The 19,233-nt window shown below is 38.2% G+C and overlaps 1 protein-coding gene across 2 annotated transcripts; it reads left to right on the forward strand.

Annotated features, from left to right (window-relative positions):
* The first annotated feature begins 569 nt into the window (after positions 1 to 569).
* On the forward strand, positions 570 to 18,975 carry l(2)gd1 (lethal (2) giant discs 1). 2 transcript variants are annotated; one of them, XM_017624044.1, is made up of 7 exons: positions 570 to 800; positions 880 to 2,484; positions 8,462 to 8,613; positions 11,571 to 11,850; positions 11,912 to 12,063; positions 13,616 to 13,760; positions 18,695 to 18,973. In XM_017624044.1, exons 1-7 carry the CDS (start codon positions 744 to 746, stop codon positions 18,812 to 18,814), a joined length of 2,511 nt encoding a protein of 836 aa, XP_017479533.1. In that variant the 5' UTR covers positions 570 to 743; the 3' UTR covers positions 18,815 to 18,973. The 2 variants fall into 2 exon arrangements, with proteins under 2 accessions (XP_017479533.1, XP_017479534.1); XM_017624045.1 differs by having other exon boundaries at positions 572 to 800; positions 13,670 to 13,760; positions 18,695 to 18,975.
* The last annotated feature ends 258 nt before the right edge of the window (positions 18,976 to 19,233 follow it).

The raw sequence follows: 19,233 nt of genomic DNA on the forward strand, positions 1-19,233 counted from the left end.
CACGAAAATGTTTGGATCATTCTCATTGGAAATGCCAGCACTAATTTTATGCTACTAGCACGAGGAAGACGAAATTATAAAAAATGAACTCACTAAATGGGGAAAAGTACATTCAAACGATTTTTTTGTAGCTTTGAGAACTTAAAGTCCAGGATGGCAAGGAGAATCCAATTATCCTTAAAACACCAGGTGAACCATAAACAGAAATCGAATACACTCCACAGGAGAAAAAAATTATAATGATAAAAAATATAAAAAAAAACCATAACAATACAAATAAAACTTTTATATAAACTAAAATAACATTTTCAATAAAATAAAACAATACATTAAAATAAAAATTACATGTAACAATTTATATTGGAACTGCAAAATTTTTATTTTAAATTTTAATATATTTAAATTAAGTCTAATATCAATAAAATATATATTTTTTACTCATTTAATTATAATTTCTTTATTTATTTATGAAGTAATTTGGCCGAAATATATTAATTTATGCTGTAATATGAACAAAGTTCAATAACAGCAACTCCTTGATTGAGGTCGTTAAATTTTGTAAAATAAAACTGTGGAGATTGACCACAGTGCAACATCAGCTGATCCGGATCAAAACAAAACGACAGCAGCAGACAAAAAGAACTTGGAAAAAATAGCAGCTAGTAGTCTGTTGAAAGAAAATTAAAAACTTTAAATCCTATTTTCATCCAGGTTCTAATATATCCAAAAACCCCGGTCCAAATATGTTTTCACGTAGAAAACCTGAACCAGCTAAGCGAAGAAACCATGATTTATCGCAGGTATGAAATATGGTGTACTTTGTTTTCATTTTCCAAATGTGAATGACTCATCAGTACCCAATATTTTTTGTTCTCTTAGTTTGGTCTAACGGAAATTCCGGATGATTTCGATCCATCATCTGGCTACGGAGATGACGTCGGCAACGATAGTGACTTGGAGGCAGAACTCGCCGCTATCGCTGGCGGAACAGGTGTAAAGCCTCTGCGAAAACCTCCAACTAAGCCAGCAACAAATACAGATCTTGATAAAATGATTGCAGAGAGCCTGAAAGATGTTGGTAGCGAGGATGAGGGGGACGATAATGACGTAGATTTGGAAAATGATACGGATCTTTTAGGTGAACTACACAATATTGCAGGGGTTGAAGGGAACGCCGAAGAAAATGAAGAAGCGGAAGCTGTCCAATCGAACGATGGCGAGTTAATTTCGGAAGAGGGCCAGCAGCAACCTATCTTGCCAACAACAACTGTTAATACTTTACACCTCATTCAGCAACGTATTGAAATGTACAAATTGGCAGAAGCAAGTGCTAAGTCAAGCGGAGAAAGTGCAAAAGCACGACGCTTTGGACGGGGTTTAAATACTTTGTTGGAGCTGCAAAAACAAGCAAATGCCGGAAAAGAAATCAAAGAAGAGGACATTCCGCCAGAAGTTAGTGTAAAGCCACAAACTCAACTGGAGCAAAATGAAACAGTGAATAGCCCTTCCCGAACTGCTCCGCCTCCACCAACGTCGGGAACAGACTCGAACTCAGCCGCAAAAATACCCCAAAGTACAGAATCACTAACGACAGCCAGCCCACTGTTGGAACAAATGCGCGAGCGTCAACGTGAATATAAAGCTGCAGCATTGCAAGCAAAACGTAATGGTGACACCAATGGTGCAATTCAATTCCTTAAGGTAGTGAAACAGTTTGATATGGTCATGAAAATGGTTGAGGACGGGCAAGAAGTAGACTTGAGTGACATGCCTCCACCTCCTGAGCAATTTATGGATTTTTTGTCCAAACTGCAAACCAATACAGATGAAAAAAACGAAAACGGAGCAGATCGTGCACCGGTTGAAAACACCGAGTCAATTGCTGTTCAAAACGACGGGGACGCACCACTTTCAATGCTTGAAGCACTTCAGCAACGGTTGGACAAGTATAAAGCCGTAGAAGATTCGGCTAAAGCAGAAGGCAATTCCAGCAAGGCCCGACGCTTCGGACGCATTGTGAAACAGTATGAAGATGCGATTAAACAATTTAAAACAGGACGACCAGTAGCTTACGATGAATTGCCCGTTCCGCCAGGTTTCGGGCCTCTACCATCCTCAAATGGGGCTCCCGCCAATACTTCCGCTTCAGCGATATCCCCAACTGCTAACCCATCTGGCCCATCTGCGGATGGCAGCATTTCAAGTCAAGATTGTTCAGAGAATACGCCAATACCAACTTCGCCCAGGCCCTCACCCAAAAATCATGATTTAACTACTCGTACATCAGGAAATCAGCAAAAGAACAATTTAGCGGAGCAACAGATGAAAATTCTCCTTGACCGGCAGAAAGAATTCAAGATTGCTGCAATCGACGCTAAAAAAGCTGGGGAAATCAATCAGGCTAAGGAGTACCTCAAGATATATAAGGGATTCGATGCATTATTAAATGCAGCAAGTAGTGGGTTACCAGTGGATCTTAGCACGGTATGTTGTTTTTACCTTTTAATATACATATCTACAAAAGCCGTATACATACATATATGACAAGTTGTTCAATTAACGATATCTATAACACTTGTTGGGCAAAATCTAAGAAATTCATGTAACTATCTATCATGTAAAATCGAAACGGAGCTTTTGATCCCAAGGATTCCTTCTAAAGTAAGGTGTGTATGTATGTGCTCTCTCCNTCAATTAACGATATCTATAACACTTGTTGGGCAAAATCTAAGAAATTCATTGTAACTATCTATCATGTAAAATCGAAACGGAGCTTTTGATCCCAAGGATTCCTTCTAAAGTAAGGTGTGTATGTATGTGCTCTCTCTCTGGCAACGCTTCAGAAACACATGGTATGATGTCTCCTCAGCTGAATCGCAGAAATGACAGAGATCAGTTTATCAGACTTCCAGCTTATGCTTATGTCTTCTTAATCTGCAGTATCCAGTGAGGATGCCTGTAATGATTCTAAGTTTGTGTTTGGGGAGGTTAAATAAAAGTTATATCTTTTTAGAATATGTATACATATCACCAGTAAGTTTTTGGCCTGGCGAAGTCATTTTGTACTATGCCAGTGTTGTTCACTGTACATAATGTGCCTTTTTTAAGGACTCCCCTAATGGTATTTGGGCCTATTGCAAGGAATGGCTCGCGACCTATCGGAGACTTGGCCGCCGATGTTCTGGCTCAGACGTCTGCTATCTCGTTTCTTGGCTACATGCTATTCAATTCCGCAATGGTGTTAAGGTTCTCAATGCACTGAAGGACTAATTATGATTTTATCTCAAAGGATAATAATACTTTAAGTATTACCTGGCTGTCACTAAGGATTAGCATTTTGCCCATGGAAACGGGTAGTTTCATCCTCGGAGCATAAATACCTGTATATACCCCTCCATACTATAGTCGCCCAAGTGCAAAGAACCTACCCTTTACCATAACCATCTCTTTAAAAATTTAAGATGGTACGTCTCGCAGCCTGCTCTATGGTGAGGAGTAGTGGCTCCAGATCAAGAATTACCTCTAGTGCTGTCGTCGGGCATGTGCATATTGCTCGCGTAATACATACAACAGCTAGACGTTGGCATTTATTAAGATACTGTCTCACCGTGGCCAAGGCTGTTCTGGAAGCCCAAGTCACCGCCCATAAGTCATTATTGGTCGTACTATCATAATGTACATCCATCTAAGGATCTTTGGGCTGCACCTCCAAGACTTTCTTGCTAACGCCCGCATATCATTACTGCCCTGGTAGCCTTTGATGTGATCGCGCCGACCTGAGATCTCCACAGAAGCTAAGATTTAGGATTAGACCCAGTTACTTAACTTCGGCAGACACCTTAACAACGACCCCATTTAAGGTTATATTCCTTATACCGGGAAGGTTCCTTATCCTCTTGAAGGGTACGATAACAGTCCTTAGATCTCTTTGTACTATGTCACTTGCTATGTCACTATGGTACTCTTGAACTTTCCTCTGGCTATTATTACTGTGTCAGCCGCGTACCCCTTTCAGTGGATGCCATTGTTCCACTACCAAACTCAACAGAAGGGGTGCTAGTACCCCACTTTGCGGGTATCCCTTTGTTGTTTGAAGCTGTACTACGCTGTCTTTCAACGATTTTTGTTTGGAGTAGTCCATCCATCTATCTGGGAATAATCGAAGGCTCCTCGATATCAGGAAAAGCGCACACTCTCTCCACAGTCAAAGACTCCCCCAAAGACTCACTGTAGTCAGCGCATACAGAGAAGTGCCCGTGGATATTTCCACCCTGTACGTATGCTGGTTGGGATGAAGAGGGGCCACTTTCAGAGCGTTAGATCTAGTTTAATTATCAATGATCTCCATTGTTTTTAGCAAGAAGGCGGGCAAACTAATTGGTCTAAAATATTTTGCTAGTGAGTAGTCTGTCTTTCCGACTTTTAAAATGAGGACTACTCGCGCCCCTCACAGCTTTGCAATGTAGGAAAGAGCTTAACTATCTCGCATAATACTCACAAGGTGTGGATGTAGGAGTCCCCCACCAGGCGATTTGTATTTGCTGGTTTCCCTCGCTAAGGATTTGTGCAGTCTTACAGCTGCAGGGGTAGATGAAATATCCTCACCGAACTTTCTAAAGCTGCCTCTTTTTGTATTCCTGATTTCCTTATTGTATTCTGTCAGCCTACCTGAATACTCAACCCAATGTCCTATGCGTTTGGTTTTATTGAATAGCCTGCGCACACTTCTTTCTAAGTTCAGTTCCCGAGATCACAACACGCGTAAAACTGAGGCGTAAAACTGTAGGTTCCTCCCCTTTGTGGGGCAACGTCAAGGCGCAAGAAGGAGGTTTCGCCCTCATATACTTTCTATGTGATCTGTCACTTTGCTTCGCGCGAAGTCGATGACCTCAATCGATGCCTGCTCAGAGACCTCGAACTGTGCCTGCTAGCCGAGCGACGCCCACTAGTCGATAGGATCCTGCCAGCTACGGCACCGAGGGTTATACGGAAGTCCCATTTTAGCTGCATGTTCAAGAATGGGCAAATGTCTCGTTATCGTAGCTATTAATTTGACTATATCTTTCCTCGACCTCTTGGGAAGTTCTTCTGTCTTTGGCTTGTCATAGTGCGGCCATATGTTCCTCGCAGTTTTGCAGGTTTGAAGGTTGTTCCAACGTGTATCAGCCATACGTGTGAATTGCAGATGCAGTTCCCTTTTGATGAGTCCGAGTGGACAATTTATAGTTTCTGCTTCGGATTCATCCAAAGATGCTCCGGCCTTAGCCAACTCGTCAGTCCTCTCATTTCCGTGTATGTTCCTATGGCCGGGAACCCAGATGAGAGTGATGTCTATTAACTCGGCCGCCGAGCTTAACGCACATTAGCAATCTCTGGCTGTTTTGGATTTTGTTACCGGTGAGCCAAGTGCCAGAAGTGCCGCTTGGCTATCTGAAGAAATGTATGCTCTTCGTACACCTACGCAGTTCTTCTCTAGTGCTTTACAGGCCCTTTCGATGCCCAGTACTTCCGCTTGGAAGATGCTAGCAAAGTTAGGTAGTCGAAACGAGAGAGAGACATTCAGCGTTTCAGAGAACACCCCCACACCCACACCGCAGTCCATTTTGGACCCGTCAGTATAGATTTCAGTGGAATTCTCCTCGACTATCCTGGCCCTACTCCAATCCCGTCTTGAAGGAAACTTCACCTGAAAGCTTTTCCTGAAATCTGTCGTAGGAGGTATATAATCTGATTGTTTCCCTGATTCGATAAGCTTGTCAAGAATAACATTATGGTCGTGCTGCAGCGCCCTCCAGCAGCCTGACCCTTTGAGTCTGACTGCCGCAGACGCAGCAGTTTCGCCGATATGGAGTTCNGATTCGATAAGCTTGTCAAGAATAACATTATGGTCGTGCTGCAGCGCCCTCCAGCAGCCTGACCCTTTGAGTCTGACTGCCGCAGACGCAGCAGTTTCGCCGATATGGAGTTCTATGGGTAGTTGATGCAGGATCACATTAAGCGCATCAGATGGTCAAGACGTAATTGCCCCTGTAGCACCTGCACAAGCTGCCCTTTGTATACTGCCTAATTTCCTGACTTTGTATTTTTTATCTACTTAGTGTTGGCCACTAAACTAGCGCCGTATACGTTAGTATTGGTCGTATGATAGCCGTGTACATCCAGAGGACAAGCTTTGGCTTCAATCCCCAGTACCTACTGAATATTCTTTTACATGTATAATAAGCTATGTAGGCTCTCTCAACCCGCCTCTCTATATTTGTCTTCCAGATCAGCTTGGTATCTAATACGACACCCAAGTATTTAGCCTCGGAGCACAATGTGAGAGACGTTTCATTAAGGGAGGGAAGCCTGAACTGTGGTATTTCGGGGGTGTAGTGTTACATATATCGCAAGATTGGCTGTCAAAGTCCATGGTGGGTTTTAACTTCGTAGTCTATGTGGTTTTTCCCCCAAGTTTTATTTTTTACAGAGTTCGATAAATCAGCGGAATGAAGGAGTAACATTGAATATTCGTTTGGAAAGTTCCAGTTTTTTACGTCTTCGTTTATAATAAAACTTTTGGTATTAAGCTAGTATTGATGTTCTTGAGTGGCTATTGGAGTCGCACTTTAGTTTTTTGCAAGTATGTAGTTTTTTGTTTTTGGTTTTTCAATTTCTTTCAAAACATTCCTTGAAATTTTGTTTAACTCGCTGTTGTTCATTTCCTTGCATAGTATAATGTACTTGAAAACGTATTGAAAATGCGCTGAGATAGGACGTTCTTGGATCGGCAGCTGAGATAGGACGTTCTTCAACAAAATTCTGGAATATGGCATTCTTGAAAAGTTTTTCGAGATAGGGCGTTTTCGTACGGGCTGCCGAGATAGGTCGATCTTCAACTTAGCAGTGGATAAGTAGATACGTCGTTAGCATAGATACAGTGATTAACAAGCTCGGGCTTCTGTATTATTGTGCTTATTTCGTTAAACGCAGTTGAAAGGAGGATTATTGAAAGCGGCGATCCTTGGGTAATATCATTGCCTTAACAAAATTTGAGCTTGAACTCACAATAACGAGATGCTCAAGAAATGAGCTGTAGACCTCAAAAGGGGCTTTCGATTTCGCGCTCAATCATTATTATTAAGGCTCGGAATCTCAAGCACTAAAAAATCGAGAATATTCGCATATAATATGCCCTCGAAATTCAAAAATATGCGCTATAAATAAGTAAAATATGCAATTAAAAATATTTTATTGCCGGTAGAAAAATAACTACAAGAAAACAGTTCATTTAAAAATAATATACATATTTATGTATAAGATTAGTTTGTAATCAAGCCGACTGTCTGATGTGAATAGAAACATTCACAGTTTAATAGTGGTTTAGATGAATGTTTGGTTGGTTTAAGTGGATTGTCACCCTGGTGACAAGCAATTAGCGAGTTTGCCAATTAGGTTCCACAACTCGTGCAACCTACAGCCATTTGGCGGCTTTAATGAATTTCAGTACGTCATACAGAGATGCAGCTGGACTCTAAAGCATTCTGCAGGAATAGCTTGCCGAGTGTCTTAAGAGTCATGCTTGCGAGGGCTGGACACTCGCACAGGAAGTGTTCGGCTGTCTCTTTTAAGCCAGGGTCATCGCAACCTTAAGAACTGCCGGATAATTCTATACGGTCCTGTACGGTTCCACCTCTGCTTGGCCCTCAAGTGATGAATTTCGGTAATTTTGCGTGGGACACATTCAGTGCCGGACCTTGCTAGTTCGTCCGCTGCCTCATTCCGTAAATGTCCCTATGTTCCGGTACTCATATTAGGGTAATTTCGTATTAATCAGAGATGTGGACCTCTCTCCTACAATCTTCCACTAGTCAAGATCTAACAGAGGTACAAGAGAGTGCCTTAATAGCCCTTTGACTATCCGAGAAGATATTAGGAAGAATATTCGGGGAAGGTTATAGGTAATATTTTTATCGAAAGATATCTCACTAAATTTAAATGGGTGTAAATAAAAAAAGCAAAACTATGCGGAAAACATATGCATTTATTGTACAATATACTAAAATATGCGCAATGAATATGCAAAAACAGGTATTTTTGCAAAATATGCAAAAATATTCACTTTTTAAAGGAAATTTCATGATTCGTAAAGATATCTTAACCATTTCCATTTGAAGATGTCCAATAAAAACATGCATTTGCATGAGATTCCGAGCCCTAATTATTATGTATACCGATTTCAGCTTAATGCCCTGTATGCAGCTNAAAGCGTAGTAAATTTCTTAAGAACTGCGTACTGCCTTAAGGAAATTTGACTCAAGAAAATTTCTTAGCCATTTCTTGTACGTCATTTTATATGGAGTTTTTGCTTTTCTTGAGAGCTGCATACAGGCCTTAAGCACGATCATGAGTCCGTATATTTCCCACAACTTTTATATATGTATGTATGTATGTGTGATTACAACTATCGCTTATATTACAGTTACCATTACCACCATCTCAACGTGACAATCTGGAAGAATCATTTGCCATTGTGACAACAGGAGAATGCGATCCAGATGACGACATGTCGGATATTGGAATACGGGTTGAAGAACAATTAGCAAAACAATTAATGATGTGCAAAAATACAAGGTAGCAATCTAATAGAAACATCTTACTGTGAGGCTATTTCAGGGCAACCGAAAACAAACCGGATTTCAATAATGTTTTCCAAGACTCTCCAAGACTCATTTCCACCACTTCCTTTTGCATTTTATGAACAACAAAAAAAAAAAATCGAAAAAATTACGTTTATGTTGTCATTCCACCGTCTCCACAGAAACTGATGTTCAATAGAGGGCTGCATGAATTCATTCAAACTTCTAGCCAAACAGAGTACCGTATATTTAAATATTCTACTCAACATACAAAACACTCAAGCTCTACCCAGAATTGCAGCGGACGACGGTAAAGCGGCCGTCGGTTAACCGCTGTCAAAATTCAAACTCACAAAGGCATATGGAATGGTTGTTGTTGTTGTTGTTGTTGTAGCACCATACAAATTCCTCAAAGACTTTTTGGGGAGTGTTGCTGGAGTGACAGTGCTTGGTTAGATATAAATCTGGGTCGTTCCGGTTACGTAGACCCGACTGTTGTGGGAACGCATATGGAATGGTTCATAATTGCGGCGGCAGCATTTTTTTTCCGCCGACGTTTTTCGGATGATTTAAATTTATTTCTATTTCTACCGCCCAGCGGGGACGGCACAATGTTGATTGTAGTAATTTTTTATTATTTTCACAAGTTTGGCAACGTTTTCAGCCATTTTTATTTCCAGCAAATCTACATACACGCACGTACCGAAAAAAATATTTAATTTTATTGATAATTTTCAAATCACAACTGACGGAAGCCGTCGTGCGCTGTAATTGTGTTTACTCTGACGGATTTCACTGCCGCTTTACCGTCGTACGCTGTAATTCTGGGTAGAGCTTCAGCGTTTGGAATTTTTTAAGTTATGAATATACATTTTGTTTTAAATTTTGGAAAATTGGAAGAATGTAAAAGAATGAATGAATGAAAAACATTCAAACCATTCAAAGTCATTTCGGTTAAAGTTTTTTCCTATAAACAAATTTGTTCGTATTGTAATAGCCCTGCAAATTCAAGTTCCCGAAATCTTAACGAAATCTTGAGGAGTATCTCATTTCTGTAACGACTTTTTTTACGAATCTACAAGGAAACTTATATGAAGGGGTTGGCACTAACTCGTAAAGAAATGTTTGTACGAAAAAAATTCTGCAGGAAATTCTTCACATAGCAGCATTATTTTCATTGCTTTACCGATTTTCTTCCGAAATTTCGTAAAAGAATCGAAGTGTGCACAGTTTATTACATTTTAGAAAATTCGGCAAAAAAAACGGATGAAATCTTTACGAAATTTTAAAAAATTTTCTACTATTCAGAATACACTGAAAAAATGGTTTGCAAGAAGGTGCGCAGCAATAGTAATAATTATTATTTCAATTCAATTTATTTTCTCTTTGAATATTGTAATGTCGACACATATATCTGAATAGGTATTCATTCATATTCAAAAAAATTTTAAGCCAAAATCATTCATTCGTTTTGTATATGAATAATTCACAAGCCGTTTTGAATGAATTCATTCAGCCCTCTAGTATGTATGTATGCCCTCGAATTCAAAGCTTCCGTATTCGTTCGCAAAAACACTTATTCTCTAGGGGATAGAGGATATATATGTATTCATATGTAGATACAAACACACATACACAAGTATATACTATATATTTTAAAGTTTTAGCGGGCAAAAATTGTACAAAATTTCTTATATGACTACATAATTCGTACAAAAGCATCAATGTGAAAAAACGATGAGTCCGAAATCGGAGACCCAAGTATTCCATATGAATAAAAATCAGGGATCGTAAAGAAAATATCGTTAGTATAGCATGGAAACGGCGTAACCCACATCGCCGCTGAAATGCCAAAAAGCTACAACTAACTAATTTTTTTTTTATTGCATAAAACGATGTGTGGTCTAATAATTCGATGAAATCCAGCATAATCAATCAAAAAGTGAATTTTGGATTTTTCGTTAATTACTATAAGAGCGTGCCAGACGTGGCAATATTTCCATCTTTTCAAAGCAATTCGCTGTCAAATTGAGAAAGAGAAACTTTATTTCGATGTGTGAACAGCCAGAAAGACCTGCCTATCACATTTCGGAAATCAGTTGAGAGAGCGCAAATCGATTTCGGAAATATATTTCAACTTGCTCGGCTGCACTAGCAATCACCTCTTTCGAAATACACTTTAAATGCAGGGTGTGACAGCTCATGCAACTGCTTTCTGAATTTTTCTCAATTTGATAGTCTTTTCGAAATATATGTATTGCATTACCACGTCTGACAGGCTCTATACTAGCGATATCGCACGTTTAGTAATAAACAGAAGTATTTAAAAATTGCAATTTTGTGGGAAAACACAATTAAAGTTTGATCGATTCATACAGTTGGTATACAACAAAAAGACAGTTAAAAGGACCTACATCTTCGCCATTTTTGGGAAGTTTAGCCATCTGTTAGGCTGAACATGTTCTAACATGTAAATGTAAATTTTGAATTACATCCCTATATTATTAAACGTGCGATATGTAAGTTTATAATTCTTTTTTAATAATCACTTTTTTCTCTTCAGTTTTAACTCTTGCGCAAAAAATAAAAAAAACTCGGAAACAGTTTTGTGTAACAGGGATTATATTGGCGTACTCCCTTTGAACACAGAACTCTTTCAGTATAATTTTTTGTGTTATTACTGTTATTGGCTTATTCTGAAAAACGTTTTTTCGTAGACCTCTGTAGTAAAAAAACTCAAATAAATTTAGTTTGAAAACTGCAAAAATTAAAGATGTTACCAAAAGTAATTAACTGGTAATATAACAAATTCGGCTGGTATCAATTTAATAATGGATAGGCGTACTTTGAAAAAAAAAAATAAAAAAACTTATGAAATCCGGCTTGGTTTGGGGCTGTCGCACTTAATGCTGCTCACAAATTCACTTGAAAAAACCATACTCATATTGAAAGGGATCACCATAAAGCTATGGGTGATGTAGCCGGTATGAATCGCTTTGAAAACTTGGCTTTAACTGTGCAGAAGGATTTAGACATGGTACGTTATTCCAAGCGCAAAAATTTGGATCTGCCCAAATTCCACTACGAAAAAAGGAACTTCAACATTGTGCACTGTAACACAGAACTTACCGATAACGAATTGGAAATAGTTATTGTACGTGGCCTCAACTATAACGTGCCTAATCCAAAAGACATAGATACTTATGTAAAATTGGAATTTCCACTTTTGAATGTAAGACAAATTAGTTATTCGTTTCATCATCATTCATCTAACGTGTTCACTACCTATTTAGGATGAAACGTTTCGAGCAAAAACCTCAGTGGTCAAGAACACCGACAACCCAGACTATGACCAACATTTCCGAGTAGAAATACAACGTGGAAATCGACAGTTCCAACGTATATTCAAAAGACACGGTGTGAAATTCGAAGTGTTTTCACGTGGGTAAGTGGTAAATTAATGATTATTATTATAAAATAAAAACANACACGGTGTGAAATTCGAAGTGTTTTCACGTGGGTAAGTGGTAAATTAATTAATGATTATTATTATAAAATAAAAAAGCTATAGTTTTGCCTCATGCAATGTGCTAACTAACTAAAAATAAAAATATTATTGTATGTAGGTAATTTTAAAATTTTACTGGCTAATATCTGTAGTAGTAAGAACTAATTTACTTTCCATAATTTTGATGCTTGATTTAACTTTCAGCTATTGACTGTATCTAGTAAAAGTGTCTTATTAACAAAACAATCGAAAAATTGCGGTTAGCGTTTTCCGTTTATTTTCCTTATCCTAGTTTCTAGCAGATGTTGACAAAATATGACGCCTGGGTAAAAAATTGTCGTAAGCGAACTTTTGACGATGCAGTTATATATTTTGAAATAACGTCTTTCGATTGGTGTTATCAGTTTTTAGATATCTCCTCTAGTTTTCGAGATATTGACTACATTTTTTTCGATAACTTAGTAATTTTAGATAAGTTAGTGATGCAGTCATATTAAACTAATCAATATCTTCAAAATGGCGTTCTCCATTTTCGAACATCTCCTTTAGTTTTCGAGATATTGACTACATTTTTTTCGATAACTTAGTAATTTTAGATAAGTTAGTGATGCAGTCATATTAAACTAATCAATATCTTCAAAATGGCGTTCTCCATTTTCGAACATCTCCTTTAGTTTTCGAGATATTGAGTAAAATGTGTCCTTAATTTGGTTGTGAAATTTTGATCACATTTTGTCGTATTTCTTACAAAGTGGCTGCCGAATTGAGGACAAATGACGCTTACGACAAAATTTTACTAAAGAAAATCCTTCATAAACTCAAAACTTATTAACATTAAACATGAAATAATTTAAGAATTTTGTGAGCTAGTAACATTTTCAGAGACTTTGGAGAAAATCTATCTTCGCGTTTTTGAGAAATTGCATTCCAAACTTCAATCGAGATTTCCCACAACCTGCCGAAATTTTTACCCAGGCGACGATATGTTCCATGATTCAATAATAAAAGGTTTGCTCAATAAACAGTTTTCTCACTCCCTCTTGACAAAATCGGCTCCCTTAGCAAAGGCACTGTGTGAGGGTTCGTGTGTGTGTGCAAAATTTTTGTAAGGGAGCTAAGGGAGGATCAAAACTCTAATGTCAACTAATGAGCAAACCTTTAAATATTGAATCATGCAATGTTTGCTTAAGAGATATTGATGTCAGATATTTTTACAACTTTTTTACACTTAAATATTTTTCTTTCTTGACAATGAGACCATATTCTTCAAAAATAAAAAAGTTAATGCCTTTTTATCGGAAAATTATATGAAAATAATATTTTTTAAATACATTTGATTTTTTTATAAATAAGGCCATGTATTGGAAAGACATTATTTTTCATTTCATTGTAAATACTTTTCTGCTCCGGATTGGTGGTCGTACTCACACATTTAAAAATGTAAAAAAAAATCGTGCATTTTATAATTAATGCTTTACAAAAACCAAAGATGCAGTTTAGATTATTGTGGACTAAGTCGTATACTGCCTACGTGTTGTTTCAGTGGATTTCTTCGCTCGGATACACTTATCGGCACGGTTAATGTAAAATTGCAGCCATTGGAGACAAAATGTGACATACACGATACGTTCAAAGTAAGTTTACACAGACAGAGTTTGTACTTTGGTCATTTGAATATAATGTTAATACATAGACATCGGTTATTTATGCAAAAACTTATTTTCCTTAAGATCGAAACATTTCCAGATCCAACCAGAGATTATTACATTTTTTGTAAAAATATTCCGATTGATGTCCAATGTATTTTACGTGTTCGAGTATTTCGTATTTGGCATATGTTGAGCATATTTGAAACATCAAAATAAAATTCTTGAATACGGCAAGGCCAATTTATATAAGGTGGTGTTGTTTCATCAGCTGTGAGTAGCGTTTGATTGTCAAAATTTGGTTTTTCGCTAGTGAGTGAGTGAAAACGTGAGAGTGTTTGTATTTTCTGTCCCCCTTTTTCCTTCGGGGAAGAATAGCTGAAATTTGACAATGGCCCGCTCAAAGCAAAAACAAAATACAAGTAATTGTTGTATTTGTTGAATCGATACCACTTTATATACATAAATATATTCGCCTTGGAATGAGGCAACTTTTTCTGATAAGATTTTGAGCCCACTTCCATTTTTTCAACCGCATTAATATAATTACTAGTTTTATATTCCAAGGCAACAGCAAGGGAAGTTGTCAAAGAAAAAAATTAAATTTTAGTAGTGTGCACTTCTTCTTATTTATTGGCGCTGTAACCGCCTAGACAATTTTGGCCGAATCCAAAACAGCACGCCAGTCATTTCTCTTCTGTGCCAACTGACGCCAATTGGAAATGCCAAGTGAAGCCAAGTCCTTCTCCACCTGGTCTTTCCTCTGTTACCAGCATCGCGACTCTCATTGAATCCTTTCGGAGCAGGAGCGCTTCTTTCCATTCGAACGACATGGCCAAGCCAGCGGAGCCGCTGAATTTTAACTTCGCTGCACTATGTCTATATCGTTGTAAAGCTCATACAGCTCATCGTTAAATCCTCTTCGGTGATTCTCTGTTGGATTTCAAGGCTGACATTATTATTGGTGTTAATGCTGGTTCCCAAATAAACGAAGTCGTCTACTGTAACTTGTAACTGTCAACAGTGACGTGTGTGCCAAGACGCGTATGCTCTGACTGTTTGTGTGATGACAGGAGATACTTCGTTTTGTCCCCGTTCACCACCACACCCATTTGCTTTGCTTCTATATCCAATCCCGAGAAGGCAGAACAGACGTAGCCCTTGTTTTTACCGATAATATAGATGTCGTCGGCATATGCAAGCAATTGTACTCTCTTGTAAAGTATTGTGCCTGAGCGGTTCAGTTCCGCGGCTCTTATTATCTTCTCCAACATCAGATTAAGGAAATCACACGAAAGGGAGTAACCTCGTCTGAAACCTCGTCTGCTATCAAACGGCTCGGAGAGGTCCTTCCCCATTCTGACAGAGCTGATGGTATTGCTCAACGTCATTTTACACAGCCCGCTGGCCATCGCGGGGATACCAAATTCAGACATCGCGGCATAAAGACAAATAGATGGTGTGTGTCGATCCTATTCTCGCGGGTCATTTCCAAGTACGGGTCATTTCCAAGAAGAACGAATAGTAAACTTTCACAACTATTAAATTTTTAGCAATTTTCTCGTCTTTATTTTAATGTTTTTTTTTACCTTGAGTACCGACTATGTGGCGAATATTTATTGAGTTACTGAGTCATATTTTTTTAGAAGTGAGTCTGAGGTGCGACACACTGCTGGAAGTCAGGTCAATAGCTCCGCTCAGTGCTGAGTTACCCATCTCTAGACGTCGCAAGGCGGCACGCTAACCTTGCCTTGTCCGGCATTTCTTGGATGACGGTAATGTCAGCCTTTGTCTTCCCCGAGGACATCAACCAACCGGGAAGAGGCACCTTCCCCAATTAAGGGTTCGGATATTCCAGGTGCATACCCTCAAATCATAGTCCTTTATACGTTTGCCGTGGTCGTCATCAAAAAAAGGGCGCCTCATCCCAGGCTTTTTGAACTTTTTCATTGGGCGGGGATTTAACGTGGTGTGACCCAAACCCAGGGCACGCGAAGTTTTACGCCTTCTCACTTTAGCTCGCTCCCAAACGGGTGTTTGGTCGCTACCCAGAGGATACGTGGATATAAATATCCGGACGTTGTGAGCTGCCATTTGAACCGTACGCACAAGAATCACCTCTGGCCACTCCCAGGAGAATGGCAGTCAAAGGTTTTCCACTTCTGCGCACGGAACCATCCTCCTGCACTTACGGTTAACATTTTTTGAAATTTCTAGCAAACCAAAATAATAGTTGCATTCATGATATTGAAAAACGGAAGGACAATTTCATAACANCTAGCAAACCAAAATAATAGTTGCATTCATGATATTGAAAAACGGAAGGAGAATTTCATATCTAAATGTGGGGTCAAAAGAGTTTTATTTACATAAACACTAAAAAAATTGATTCACGTAAGATATGTTTTCATCGAAATTGCTGCGAGCAGAAAAATAGTAGTGCATAAGAAAAAGTCTTAAATCTGTGTTAAGTTGTTAATAATATATAATAAAATTTAGCACAATTGCTTAGTATTTGGTAGCATGACCGTTGTCACGTTAATCACTGCTGCGTAACGATTTATCTTGGAGTCTACGAGGCGTTGTCATCTTTCCTGTGGTATTGACTGCCATGCGCGGCCCACAGTTCGTTTTTATTTTTTGGTTAGATCCCTTACGGCTTTCTTAAGGTTGGTTCCAAAGGTTTTCTATAGGATTGAGGTCAGGAGATTGTGCTGGCCACTTGTATGCTGCGGGTCGTTATCCTGCTCTAGTATCCATTTGAGTGGTATTTCCTCTTTAGCGACTAGAAGGATTACATCCTTCATAGTTTTTACGTACTTATTCTGGTCGTTGATAGTTTTTATCCAATATATTGGCCCCACACCATAAACTGCCGAGCCTTTACCACCGTATACAACAATTTTTGACTCATCCCTCTACCACTTCCGGGTAGGAAATTCCAGCATTCGCTATGGCAAATTTTGATCGCTAAGGGTCTGCAAAAGAATACCAGGCATGCCTGAAAGGACAACTAGTAAATGGTGATGGTTACAGCGGATTTAATAATAATCTCACGATTTTTAAAAGGACGAACGTTGTTTGTTTCCCCTCCATGACCAAAAAGAGAGTAGGACGGTCTGAACTGCGATTTCGTAGTCCAGAACAGTTGAGATAATATTTCGAGTTTCCAAAATTACGAATAATTAATGCAAAACAAGTACTAAGGACACTTTTTTACCATTTTTCGCATATTTTCGCACCCTGTTCTTGAATATGCTAGGAAAATTACGCAGGAGCTGTCTCAGCAAGAACAGGGGCGGTCACTTTCCTAGTGAATCCGACATCGGAATGGGTCTAACGGTTCTGCGTTCAGCTTTAACCTAAAAAAACATGTCGTGCCATACACGGATTTCAGTTTCGTGTTCATCGCGTCGAAAGACATAAGAATATATATGCCTCGTCGACAGTCTCCTAATATTTTTTTTGGGACAGTGTTACGGACTGAACACGGATCTGGAGTCCGTTTCGCTCCATCACATTAGGATTTTTTCCTAGAGTCAAAATCTGGAAACCTGTATGTAAATTAACCTCCGGATGGAAGCTTTTGTGCTCAGTAAAACTTATAAAAATGAAAGCACCCTAAATTTTAGCCCGTTCCTCCTTAGAAACTGAAAATCAAAATATATATAGCATTACGTGTTAGTATTTTCAATAGTCGCAGGGAAGTAAAACTTCATTTGTAGGGTTCGCAGAAGTTTTGGAATCGCCGGTGCCTTTTGAACAAGGAAAACAAAAATATCGTAATTATATATACGAGACGTTCAAACTACAACAGCACTTTACTCCACATTTGCTTTACAGTGGGCTAAATTAAATCAAAGATGCTCAACAGTCCACAGTCAAATACATATATGTATGTATGAAATTTTTGTATACGTAAATAATCCTCAAATCAAATCATAACGTGTATAACATATTCAAGTGCCCAGATTGTACGAGCAACTGTATAAATTATAATACCACTTATTGGCGGCCAAGTGGAAGATTGGCCTATCTCGGCAGCCACTTCGAAAATGCCCTATCTCAGAAAACTTTTTAAGAAGGACCTATTTCAGAATTGAGTTGTAGAACGCCCTATTTCAGAATTCGCTTCAAAAACGTCCTATCTCAAAATATTTTCAATATAGTTCCAGTTGAGATAGGGCGTTCTTTAACCAAATTCTGAGATAGGACATTTTTTCAATCAAATTCTGAAAGAGGGCGCTATTCTTGAAAAGTTTTCTGAGATCTGAGGCGTCTTCAAACCGGCTGTCAACGTAGGTCCATCTTCCACTCTGCCGTCGATATGTACATTAAGCCATATCAAAACATATGAAAGAAAAAAGCTTAGCGTGTGTGGAGAGAAAATTTTGGGTGTGAAAAAAATTTTTTAGGCAACCGCTAAAAACCATTAAATCGCGTTTTTTGCTCTAACTTTGTTATTTTATATCTGATTTTTTAAATCTTTATGTCGCTGAAAATGTCTCGCACAGCACTACAATGGGCCATTAAATAGTTTTTGCCTTCAAACCCGTTTTAATTTATACCTTCACTACTTTTGGAATTACTATCCCTAGATTTTTATTTATAAACTATAAAGGGTTAGGCTTTATTCAATATAGTCCTTAGCGCGGCTTTTCGGTGACATACAAATTAAAAAAATCGGATAGCAAACAAGAAAGAAAAAAACGAGATTTAGCGATTTTTAGCGGATGCAAAAAAAAAAATTACACCCACAATTTTTTCTCGACATAAGTATTTATATAAAACTGACGCACGCTTAACTTTTTTTCGAGATACGCCTTAATGTACATACTATAAAGTTATTTAGAAAGTAAAAGTGAAAAATATATGTACATACCTATGTATGCTAATTTAATTTATTTAAATCTATTCTACAGTTGGTGGAAGGGCGTAAAGCAGTCGGAGGCAAATTAGAAATTAAATTGCGCGTTCGCAATCCAATTCTAACTAAGCAAGTGGAACATATTGAAGAAAAATGGCTTGTGCTGGATGCCTAGAGTTTGATTATGTACTTGAACTCTAAGAGTATTTAATTAGTTGTAATGAAAATAGCTTCAACTATGTATTGTGTGTATGTATTTGTATTAATTACCGCCAGTTTTTATTGTACGAACTTTTATTTAAAATAATAAAAACGCTACTCAATGTTAAGAAACAAATTGTATTTATAATAATTAATTACAATGTGCGACAATTTCAAGAAGCCGAAAACGAACCAGGTTTCATTAATGGCTACATTTATTGATTCATTTTGAAAGTTTGGAACAAACTTCTTCATGTACTACTTATTAGTTTGAACGCTCCGGATAATATGCTATATTACATGTATGTACATACTCCAATTGCATTCTTTTTATTCTGGGGTTCCAAATAAAGAGCGAAATACACCACACAAGCGGTTTGACAAACCAAGCGA

This window comes from Rhagoletis zephyria, unplaced genomic scaffold, assembly GCF_001687245.7.
Source record: "Rhagoletis zephyria isolate East Lansing unplaced genomic scaffold, Rhagoletis_zephyria_1.1 Rzeph_scaffold_03481, whole genome shotgun sequence".
Taxonomy (NCBI): Eukaryota; Metazoa; Arthropoda; class Insecta; order Diptera; family Tephritidae; genus Rhagoletis; species Rhagoletis zephyria.